At 42.7% G+C, this 12,340-nt stretch overlaps 1 protein-coding gene across 1 annotated transcript in view; it reads right to left on the bottom strand.

Annotated features, from left to right (window-relative positions):
* The window catches only part of lrp1bb (low density lipoprotein receptor-related protein 1Bb), a 230,752-nt gene extending 219,328 nt beyond the window's left edge, over positions 1-11,424 (bottom strand). Inside the window, exon 1 of the mRNA XM_076109566.1 lies at positions 11,259-11,424. Coding sequence (XP_075965681.1) covers positions 11,259-11,349 — 91 coding nt within the window. The 5' untranslated portion in view covers positions 11,350-11,424. The remainder of the gene's footprint in view (positions 1-11,258) is intronic.
* Between the last annotated feature and the right edge of the window lie 916 nt (positions 11,425-12,340).

A 12,340-nucleotide genomic window follows, 5' to 3' on the forward strand; every position in this document is an offset into this window, starting at 1 on the left:
TTACTGCTGCACACCTTAAACATACGGTCTCCGCACACGTCTGCCCACTCAGCACGCCTGCACTATACGCACACAAACACACACAGACGGTCGCTGACATTTGTACAAAGGTACATCGATTTTGAATCTCTTGGATTCAGATTTTCTTCTTTGAATCTAACTTTACTCAGGTCAATGCACTCAAAATATTTCACACTGATGTCTCAATGCGAGCTTTGGGGCTAAGTGGCTGGCACTGTCATCTCGCAGAATGAAAGGCTCGAGTCTCCTTTGTGTTAAGTTTGAATGCTTTTCATATTTTCAAGTGGTTCGGGTTTCCTGCCAAGGCCCAATATATGCAAATCTGGTGAAGTGGAGGCCCAAAATTGCCCTTAGGTGTGAATGAGGGTGTGAATGAGAGTGTGTGTTAGGCTGTGACAGACCGCTAACATCTACATATGTTTCCCTGCCTTTTGCTTGGCGCATGCTGGTATAGTCTGTTGTACTTCAGACGTCACATTGTGCGAGTATGAAACAAGGGGATCAAATCGGCAGATTATTTATACAACTCCATTAAAAAGCAGTAATACAAAAAGCATTATTGAACTTTGTGATACCCATGATTTATTGTTATTATTTAAAGCGTAATATACAATCTATGCAGTAAGCACCGCAGGTAGTAATGGCATCATGTGGTTACAGAGGCAGTTTTCACGGCAGAGAGCGTGACTCTTAGTTTGCCACAGATCTAGTAAGTAAATAATAAGTAAGTAAATACTTCCCGAGGAATCTTTTTGATTCATAAAAGACATTTCTGAAATAGTAACTTAATTGATTCATGACTTCCTATATGCAGCTTGGATAAGCATTAAATATATAAAAGCTGTTAAAGCTCTGTTCTAGTTTAATATCTTGAAACAAATGCTTTAAACTCCCCATGAACCTAATTTCCCTTTCATATACACACAGATGCGTATATGTCCGAATGTTACTGCAGAAGTCTCATAGAAAGGTGTTCAATTGGCATTACATAGGAATGAATGGGGTATGGCATGATGTCTTCAAGGGGAGACACCCTAAGGAAATAATTTTTTGTATTACAAGTTTTCTGAAATGTCAATGTATAAATATGCAAATGAGGCACAAGTAAATATTAGCTCATTTGCATATATTTACATGGCACTTGCAAGTACACCAGCAGCTAGCATATTATTTATTTCTTCATCACAGGCCAGCATTATATGGATTCCATTGCCTGTACTAGGCTTGCATTTTCTGTTAGGTGGAGGAGTGTTGTTTCACGAGGCGAGGATGTTGCTCCACTTACTCCGGTCTCTGAGTTTTGGTTGCCGATTGCTCTGGAGAGAGGAGGCCACTTACGTCCATAATCTCTTTGGTGTCAAGACCAGCATCAGATAGTTCCTGAATCGAGGCACTTCAGAGGAGCGTATTTCTGCTGTGTTTCTGCTTGCTTGGATATTCCGGGCTACAGAGCTCTTTACGTTGCTCTGCTTGTCACTTAGCAGGTGGATTTGTTTCTGGAGAATCCTACTCCCCCATAGAAGTTTACCTTAAATGTTTCCATTTTGTAGCTGATTTTTGCAGCTTACTTTGTATCTGTAACCTGTTTCGTGTTGGTGCAAGTGATCCCACCGTGGCCCTGAGGCTAAGCAACCTTAAAAAATAAATCAAGCTATCAATGATATATGAACAAACCCCTCTGTAAAATAAAACTTCAGAATATAGATAAGATGAAACGGGAAAGTGCTACTATAGTGGAGATTTCTGGCTCAGAAATTTTTAGAAAGCGGCATTTAAAGGTAAAATTCAATACATTTTGCCAGATACTACAGGATAATAGTGTAATATATATATATATATATATATATATATATATATATATATATCGCCATGTAACTTCCCTAGTTGATTACTGTTGTCTGAAATTTTTTGTTGAATTTAGGAGGAATGCAAATAGACAAAGAATTAAAATGAACACTAAATATTTCTTTCCACTAACATGACAGAAGACATGTTATGGAAGCAAACTAGAGTTATATTGCCTTCGAAGTATGAGTAATCATAGAGTATCCATGTAAAAGATGGCATAATCAGCATTTAATGGAAAGAGGAAGAAATGTAAAAAGAAAAATGAGGAAGAATATCTAATCATTCTCCAAAAAGAAAAAGATGTGGCCACCAATCTTCAATTGTTGACTTGGCCAAGACCACAAGCAATCCTAATAATTTTATTTTTTTAATTCTCTGATGTTTTCTTCTTGGGAAGAGCTGTTTCAGGAACAAGTGGCCCTTGTCAGGCCCTGAGCAGTGAGAGATACCTGTGACAGCAGACATGTTCGAGGCCCAACTGCTTAATCTGTGGTCTCTGCTACGGAGCAGTGAGGCAAATCACTGAAGCAGGCGGGAGAGCAACCGCACGCATTTCAAATCAGCCGACGCGAGTAACGGAACAGGAGAAAACCACGTAGCATGAGTGCTGGAGCGCTGCTCTAATCGTATCAAAGACTACAAACAAACATGGGTGAACTGTGATTGATGGGAGCGCAGTTAATAGGACTCCCAATCCAACACAGTGCGAGAGGGGGGGAGGGTGGTGGGGAGCGGAGATCAATAGCGGCTCGGAAGCATGTTGGGGAACAATTCTGAATCGGATTGATGACAGCTGGTGATGATGTATTTGGCAATCTAATTTTAACACAAAGTAACTCAGTGATAGTGCTGCCACGAGGCTGAACTCAATCCTCGTGGGCCAACAGTATCACAGCTGTTGAGAGTGAATTGTGTGCCTGCTGCATGCAGGTGTAAGTAGGAGCAGCAGTGCGGTTTCATCTTTGATTTTCAATTCATGCACTATGCCATGAAAGCGCATTAAATTATTCATCCTTTAGTGGCAATCTCACAAATATTTTAGGCCCAAAAACCTCTTTTAGTGCACCGTCAGGCTTGGACATAGACTGGCTCTTCCAACTTGAAATTGAAAGAATCAGACCGGTAGATATTCTTAGAGCAGCCCAGAGCAGTCGACAGTAAACTGGCTGCACATTTGATGTAGCCACTCGTTGCTTTGCACACAGGCGTGAAAACGATGCCAATGATTTCACTTTCTATCCTCCATCTAACTGGGCTGGGCTACGGTGAGCTCTGCCAGGGAAGACAGCCATGACACACACAGGGCACACACACACACACACACATTCAGTTTTAGAAAAGCCTAGCTTGTGTATGTGTTTTCATGTGTGTTCACACATTTGTGTACATGGTCTACTCTACAATACATACTGTTTGTGTGAGAGAAGGTTTGCCTTTGGCAAGCCTAACCAAGAAAGCTTTAATGATCTCTGCCTCTTGTAAATACTGCACACCATACACTGCCCTGCATCTCAAGTAAAGTATGTATTAATCTCCAGGGTAATGGCTGAAATATTGTACAGGTCTTTAAAAGGCAATGGCTTGTGAGAGTGACTGAAAAACAAATCGGGCAAAAGAGAAAATATCTTCAATGTCTGTAGTTGGCGGTTACCGCATAAGTATTATTTTATGTTTGAATCCACACAGGAAATGTATGGATTAGTACAGAGGTGTACATTAAAATGAAACACCTCGATGCCTCAATATTACTTAATTACTCCGTGTGCCAATTTTTTCTTTTAAGAAGGACACAGCGCAGCATCACCAACTGGCCTTAGGTTTGTCTGCTGAACGAGGCTTGTTGGGGGATGGATGAATCCCTCCCCTGTTCTGGTTTTCTGGGCCAAGTCTGCATGATGGAGCTCTGAGCCTTCGGCCTGTGCCAGGTGGCAGCTGGGAGAAGTGAGAATCCCCAGCCAGGCTTCAGCAGCCCTCACTCTGGTCCTCTGGCCACCACCGTTGCCACTCGGGGGCCCGACACCAGCACTTCTGACCTGCAGATTGGTCATGGTCTGCCTGCAGTATAGCCAGTTTGTCGGAGCATCCGCCTCTCGTGGATCTGGTCAGGTGTGTCCCAGTATTCACCATTTGAAAAACCATATGCCAGAAACTTTAATCACAAAGTAGGGCTGTAACACAGCAGAGCATCCATCTCCAGACTATTCACCTAAATTAAATTCTGCTGCGTCTTGTATGGACACTCGAAGGAAATGTTCTCCCAGCACAAAGTGATGAATCAAATCTTAAAGTATTAATCAGCAAGATGCCTGTTGTTTGGGGCTGGGCCATAGGCTCAGTGCATACAACCTCATACATTAACCAGGGGATCTCCATATTGCCAATTTAATATTTGGATGTGAGTGTGCCAAGAATTATAACAGCTCCATCAAACAACAATGAGCAAACTCTCCATGCAGGTTGAGTTCCTCCTACGAGAGATGGCTACTTTTTCACCACCTCTTGGAAAAGCAGAGCCCCTTAACTCTCTTTTAATCAACAGTATGTTTCATCGTGTTAACTTTGACTGCTTGTAACACTAATATAACACATTCTGTGTCATGTTTTTTTCTGTCTGGAGACTTCAATAAAGTGCAGAACAATGGAAAAGCACCTCCAACAAGATGACTTAGGTCAGCCAACCAGTCTGCTTATCAATCAAAGGAGCTCTGTCCTTTTTGCAAGGATAGATGACCGACATCAGTAAAGAATAGCCAGTTAAATGTGAGGTTAAACTTTTTTTTTAAAAAGGCGAGGTTAATGCTCCTGCTCCCCCTCTTTATATATTTGAACAGTGCTCCACATGACTTCTTCCCATGGCAACACAACCTCTGCAGAAAGAAAAGCTCCTGTTACCACAGTATTTAGGTGTTACTTTTGAAGTGTACACCACAGTGTGTATGTTGGCCAACTGGTCAAAAGCTAAATGAACAAATCAAAGGCTACAGTTGCAGTTCCTCGAGGCCATTCTAGACAGAATGGAGGAACAAGGCGGGAGCAAAAGTACAATCTACAAGGATCCACTGCTGCCGCATTGGACGTTGATGCATGCAGAGCACACACCATTATGCAAGGGCCATCTCTTCGGGGGTACTGCCTCCATCCAGCTAGCTGCTCACCCTTTCACCCCCCTCCCGAGATTATGCTCAATTCAGGCCTTACTTTTCACACCTAGTTGCATACTAACTTTAACCTTTACTTTCCAGGCAGTCCATGGTGACACTCACCTCTATGCCATAGAAATTATACAGCGAAAGACCGTTTCATAGTTTGAATTTGTGTTTAAGCAGATGGTCTTGCTTGTGCATAGTTTTATTTTTTCTCCTCCCATTTATCAGGCACATAACATCACCCTCACCTTTCATTTTATGATGCATTATATCTTATCCATCTTCCACTAATAACCTCATACTCATCTCGACTTGTGAAGGGAGCGGTTTATCCCGCCACTGCCCTTATGAGCCCCATTTACATAAGCATATTTAGTAATAAAACAGTTATGCTTTCCTCCATTAATAATTTATCTACACTTTTTTTTTATCAAGCAGCCATTTCAGTACACAGCTGAGCCTTGCTCTTGGATTCAACTCCTGCAAGATGGGGCTACTCTGAAGAAAAGACTTATTGATTCATTATTTTTATCATTTTAAATTATGTAACATTTTGGGAAAAAATCTAATACGAAACCCCATGCCACCCACATAATTAGGTCTGGCCAGAACATCAACACAAATCAATCACGTGCGTCAAAAATGTAACTCCTCCTGCTATTGGTAATCAATGCCACAAGTCAATTTACAGCCAATGGCTTTCACAGCCCGAGCCAATCCATTACCGATTCAATTGTAACCCATTCGAACTGTGAGAGGTGAAATTAAAAAGGTGACACTATCAAAATCAAATGGCTTCAGTCAATAGCTTTGTTCTACAGGAGTCGGCCCAGCTCCACCGTCACACTGCGTACCATAATGAAACGTGTGGGGGCTGCTCCCTCCTGTAGCTGGAGGCCATACTTCCACCTCTGCCCTGAGATAGATGTAAGAGCTCATTGACAGCAACACTTAGCTGACGTCACCACATAGATGCGTCAGACGTTCGAATGTATTTTCATAGCGTGTAAAAGACTGAATGCATTCTTTTAAAAATGCTGCCTCAGCACTTGGCTCACAGAAACCTCTGATCACCAGGGATGACGAGTATGATGTTTGAAGTACTTCTTGGGAAAGAAAACTAAACATTGAGGTTTGATTAAAGTGCTTAGTCTGCTCATGTACAAACCGAAGCTGACCTTTTCAACACGTTACCAGCTGGACAGGCTGCTCTGACAACTCGTCTGGTTTTCCAGACAAGACAAACTTGTAGAGCAATAGGCAATAACAAGCACTTGCAGTACAGAAAATGGGACCCGTATGCCAACAACAGCACCATTCACAGTGCCCACTCCACAAGTTTTCCTTCACCGTGCTGACATCACCTCCCTCTCAGACCCAACCTCCCCTTCATCCCGTCCTCAGGGTTCACTTTGTTTACTCTTTCCAAACCAGCTTTGACTGGACTCTACATGTGGTTTCTCCAATCACTGGGTGAAGACAGCATATAGCCGGGTGAGTTCGAGCCACCTTCTGTCCTGAGGACACTTTCAGAACAGGATGCGGACAGAAAATCGAGCTGCAAAAGGAGGCCCCGCAGCTGGCGGGGTCATTTTGTGTTAATACTTTCCAGAAAAAGACGTGAAACAGCTATGAAAACAGAAATCAGTCCAACCTTTGAAGGTCAACCGTCTTATAAAGACGATACCCTGATCCTTATATAACACCAACTCAGTGTAGGCTGAATGTCACAGAAAGACCTCAGGATCATCAAGAACAGTATGCATTTTTTGGTTTAGTGTTACCAAAGACAAGTGATTTACATAATCTCCATTTGGTTGCAATCTATCATGTCCAACTGCAATTTAGTGACCAATTTCCTGCTTCCAAGCTATCTATTAAATGAGTAAGGACACAATGGTGACATTAAGTAGAGTGAACATGTATTTAACTCAGCAGCACTAAGGAAGCAGAGTTATAGATAGTCATTGTGCAAATGTCAGAGATTATTAATGCCCAAATCCCCGAATCGTGGCATGGTGCCCCTTGCTAACACCAACACTCTGGCTTTGAATACACAGTGATTCAGTGGAATTAGGACAGTTTTTAACTCTTATTAAACAGTAAGGACTGAATAGGGTTGTCACGATTTTGACAACAAATCTATAGAATTGTGCTCTCGATTTTGAAGTCAAAAGCAGGGTCGGTGATTCTCACAGTATTTGTTTCTCTCCAACCCCGACTACTTGTGCGCATCTGAGGGGAACAAAAAGACTTCCTTTTAAGACAACAGCTTACCGGTAGCCTGCAGCTGCACTTTTCGAGACACAATGGCCACTGCCGGACCCGGAGATGACGGAGAAACAGTCGGTGAGGCAACATTTGCCTTCCCCCTGGAGGTATGTAAACAACTTGACAAAAAACTACAGTTTGTGGGCTGCAGAAGATTGAGGGACTGCACTTAAAATTGATTGTGCTTCTACGTAGCTTTGTACGGTAAAGCATGTGGGCGCCGACAGGGACATCATGTTGCATTCAGATGTACCTCGCAAACCCGGAGAAACTCAAGTTGTAGTTGTGAAGTACACTCCTGTCATCTAGTGGATCAATTATTTAAATTTGACTATATAGTGTGGTACATAAAAAAAATATCACGCTTATACCATGTAGCTTTCCGTTTGAAAAAAGGATTTGAAAATATGAATGACAGCTGTCAAGGCATGAAACCAAGGATCTGTTGATCGAATCAAGACTCCATCTTCTAGCTATGGCATAGTCGTCAGTGCTACAATCGTGACACCTCTAGGACTGGATATGTGACACTGTCATGATGCATGAAAAAGAGGCATTTGTAAAAAAAAAAAACATTTTGTGCTTATCAATACTATAGCATTACTGTGTAAAATGTTGTACACAGAAGAAGGAAATAAAAGCTACAGCCAAAAGTTCATCCTGAGGCTTTTTTCCTCAATTCCCAGGCTTTTTTTCAAGTAACTGGCTGACTTTAAGCGGTACAGTGATGCACTTCCATAACGTTAGAGGACTCACAAGAGACAGATTTTAAAAAAAAGAATGGTCAAAATCGAAGCAGCACAGACTGAAGTATCCTGTTCTACACAGAGTGTGAACTATACAATGACAATATGGGGATCAACTTTTTCTTTTTTGCAAAGGAAACCCAGACACTTGCTTTGGTGAACTGAAGTCTTGCAATCCTAACAGTATTTCGCTTGTTAACTTATAATGTCTGCAGTCTATAGATGATGATGAATCAAATCCATTACACCAACTCATGGTGTAATGTACCACACAACCTTTGTAGTCAGGGGTCACCCACAAAGTATTCAACAGCAAAACTGCCAGCAAGTCAGAGCCACGAACACACAACAATAACAGCAGACCATCATTTCTGCTCCGACACAGACCCACACAGTGCTGTACCAGAACCAAAGACACTACCAACATGTCAAGGAGGTAGGCAGGTGTGTTACCACCGTACAGCATAGGCCTGTGCCTGACTATCACTACAGAAAATGAACATAATATTCAAGATCATCAAGGTAACACAATGAACAAAAAAGTGTTTTTAGGACCAGATCTCAACAGAGCACATTAAGAGCTACACTTCTTGGATAGATAATAAAGCACATAATCCTCTGTGCTATATTCATATGCTATGATCCTTAAATGCTGCTTTGATGAAGTCCATATCTTATATGTTGCCAAAATGTACTCTCTTATGTAAAAATATGAATTTAAAAATACTATCCTAAGCAAGTGTCCTAAGCAAGTATCCTAAGCAAGACTATTTTTGAAAATGTGAAAGAAGCTAAAATAAGGGGTCTAAAATTAGGAAAAACTTGGAGGCTTTGTTAACATACTGCATATAGACACCTCTCCATCATCTAGATTTTCTGCTGGCCTTTGCACACATACAGGCACACACACACTTGAGTGATACTATCTCACTATCTCACCTAATTAGCTTTCAAAGGTGGCCTTCCTTACATGTATAAGTGAAGGGACCAATCTGTGTCTTCCACTACACTGTCATCTTTTAAATGGGGTATACATTTCAAACAGCCTTGAGCTGTTTGTGCTATGTGATGCTTATCTGGCGCTTAGGTCGCTTAGATCAAGGTTATTTATTATTTTTATAAATATATATATATATATATATTATACAATAAACAGGACGCAGCCTGGTGTGTCTTGCCTTCTCAAGCCTGTCTTTGTATTGCATCAGCAGTGCGCTGCCATGCCGGCCTGGCCAGGTCAGCCTGCTGAATGTTAGATGGACACAAGTGATTAGGAGTGGGACACAATGGAGGAATTTTGAAGAGATATTGCCAGAAAAGCCCTCAAATTCACACAGAGAAAACCACGGGCTCACTACTTGGCATTCAATGTAACAACACTGCTACCACAAAGCAAATTAATTTTGGACTAATTAGGCTAACAACCAGCTTTGGTGTTGGAAGAAATAAGAAATGCTATTATCATTAGTGTCCATTTAGACACAGCTACGAGAGCATTCATTTATTCTCGACGCAAATACAGAGCAGGGAGCAGGACGGCATCGGCTTGCAGACAAAGATGCAGGTCCCGACCATACTCAGATCTGCGTCTGTCTGTCTGAATATATCTCAGCTTAACTGTTCTCAGTCTGAATATAAACATACCAGCCCGGAGGAGACAATCCAATTGACACGTAATTCTTTGCTTTGATTCAAGCTACATTAATAAAGCTCAGTGCTGCAGTGCTGACAAACACAAACTTCAACAATCTTTAAAAAATCCAGGTGGGTGTTTTCTCCCCCCCAACCCCCCCACCCTCTCAGAGCAGAGGCATCATCAGGGACTTCAGGAGACAAATTCAGCTTTTCATTTCATGCACAGAGAGAGGTAAACAGGGTTTTTCTTGCCTACTGTGATTGCCAGGCAGACTCCTTGTTTTGCCACGCTGTGTTGGGGGGACATTTGGTGACATTTGCGACAGTCTGACAAACAGCCAAAGCAGGTCATTGCTATGCTGGAGAACGAAGAAGTGAGGGGACTGTGTCCTTGAGGCCAGCAATCAACGGCTAAACTATGTTTCACTCTGTTTTTTTTTTGTTGTTTTTTCTTATTGCTTCATGTAACTGCTATTGTTCCGACACGATACAGTAGGTACAGTATGACCAGTGCCCATAATTCAGCATGTCTAAACTCAAATGGCAACCCGGTAAAAATGAAAAGCCAATGCAAAATAAGTACAAGCATAATGACAACTAGACTATTTAAGCAAAAAAAAAATCACATTTCCATCATAATTAAGTACGTTAATTTTTCCTCTTTTGTGGAGCCATATGAAAACTTCCCGATACTTTCAACCAGTAAGCTTCTGTGAATGTGGAAGATGTAGACTACACAAACCGAAAATGAGCTTGAACCCTGTTCTGCAAATGAAATAGCCTAATAGGTGAAGTGAGTGGGTCCTTGCATCCCATTTGACACCAAGAGGAAGACTGCTCATTATGGTAACCCTGTGAGACAAGCCCTCAGCATGTTTCTGTCATTTTTGAATGACAGCAATTCTGTCACAATGATATCGTGACAGAATTCAAATTCAATACAGTCAATGTGTTGCTCAAAAATGAGTTTCCCCCCCCCCCCCCCCCCCCACATCACTACAGCACACGGCGCTGCATATCTAGAGTTGAGCGTGCAGAACTAGTCCCATCAACTGCGTCTCCATCCATCCGATGTCGTGATGATCGACAGAGATACAAGCTACGGCTCGGGGAGAGACAAAACACACTTTGGCACAGGGATATTTTCACCTGCTGCACCGGAGGGTTGTACCGCTGCCACGCGCATGCAGTCCGAATCTATTCAACCTCAAGAGGGTTCCTGAAAACGCAAAAATGCGAAAGCTCTGCTGAATGTGCAGGGCAAGTTCAATCCGTTACAATAACAGGTGATGTCGTTATTTGTGGTTTATCAGCTGACACGCATTACAATGCAACATTTTAACATCCTGGATGACAATAGGAAATGCAGACTTCCAGTGAACCAGCCAACACTCGGCAAAAAAAAAAAAAGAACTAGCAATTTCATATGATCAACTCTTTATCATTCATGAATTGTGGCTTTGAAACACAATTTTCTATCCAGCAGCTGCACAACATTTGGCGCCCGTAACAAAACCAGACCGCACTAAGACGGCCCGGAGAGCCAAGTTTCATCGGACTGCGCATCCCCGACGGCCCGGTTCTTTCTTACCTCTCTCCTCGCCCGACACTGCCGAGGGCTCGGCGCACGGAAATAATCCCGAGAACAGGGCTAGAAAGACGAGTAGAAAAAACTCGGACATGTTTTCGGAGAGCGGGCTATATAAAGAGCCACGGTGTTTGCTCCCGGTCCTGCTCCTGCTCCCGGTCCGGGTCCAGTCTCCCCCTCCACCGCCACCCGGGTTGTCGAGTGCCGTTACTCGGTGATGTCCAGCGGAACCGGTGCGCAGAACAGTGCAGCGCTCCCTCCGCTCCGCGACACATGCACACTGCCGCTCTAAACAGCGAACAGACGCACCGGAGACGGGCAGGGAGATTGGAGTCAGAGGCTCAGGGACAGAGGGAAGGCGGGGTGGGAGTGTAGGAGGATAAGGAATGAGTACGTTTCCTTTCTTTTCTCAATGATTAAATGCCGTCAAGGTGGCGCAGCTCGTCTGAAATTCATCATATCCTATTGGTTAGCTGTGCAGTCAGTGCAGTGGGTGTCAGTCTGAGGTGGTTCGGAGGAGGGGGTCCTCACAAAAGAAGAAAAAGTCAGAGAATGAAGGATGAGACAGGAGTAGTCTTGGCTCTCATCATTGAGTTCAGTAGTCTGTATACTACGCAATTAGCTTGTACCCTATATATATTTTATGAAATATAAAAGTGATAAAATATCTATGCTGAGCTGTGGGACTGGTTAACAGTCAAGGACGCCCTGTCACCCACTGGACCACACAGAGAACACTGCAATCTGGTATCATTTAGCATTGATCTGAAAAAAAGCAGGAACACCTCACTACATGACAATCATTTAAGGCCATGTGAGATGCTGTGGTCAACAGTGCTTTGGCCTGTAATGCACCAGCAGTTCATGGAGGGCCAATTACTGCTTTGTAGTCCTTGCGTTGCCATGAAAACTCGAGAAAAAAAGGCTTTTTTTGTCGCTGCTACCTTTGTAAGGGTGGTTATTTTTGACAGGGGGGAACAACAGAAGCTCAGCAAGAAAAAGATTACTTGTGGGCTACTGAGATAAACGTCTGTTTGGTCAATCGTTGCAGTCAAATTCAGCAACAGAGACATGTTGAGCTATAG

This window comes from Anarhichas minor, unplaced genomic scaffold, assembly GCF_050575085.1.
Source record: "Anarhichas minor isolate MPS153535 unplaced genomic scaffold, ASM5057508v1 ptg000004l, whole genome shotgun sequence".
Lineage (NCBI taxonomy): Eukaryota > Metazoa > Chordata > Actinopteri > Perciformes > Anarhichadidae > Anarhichas > Anarhichas minor.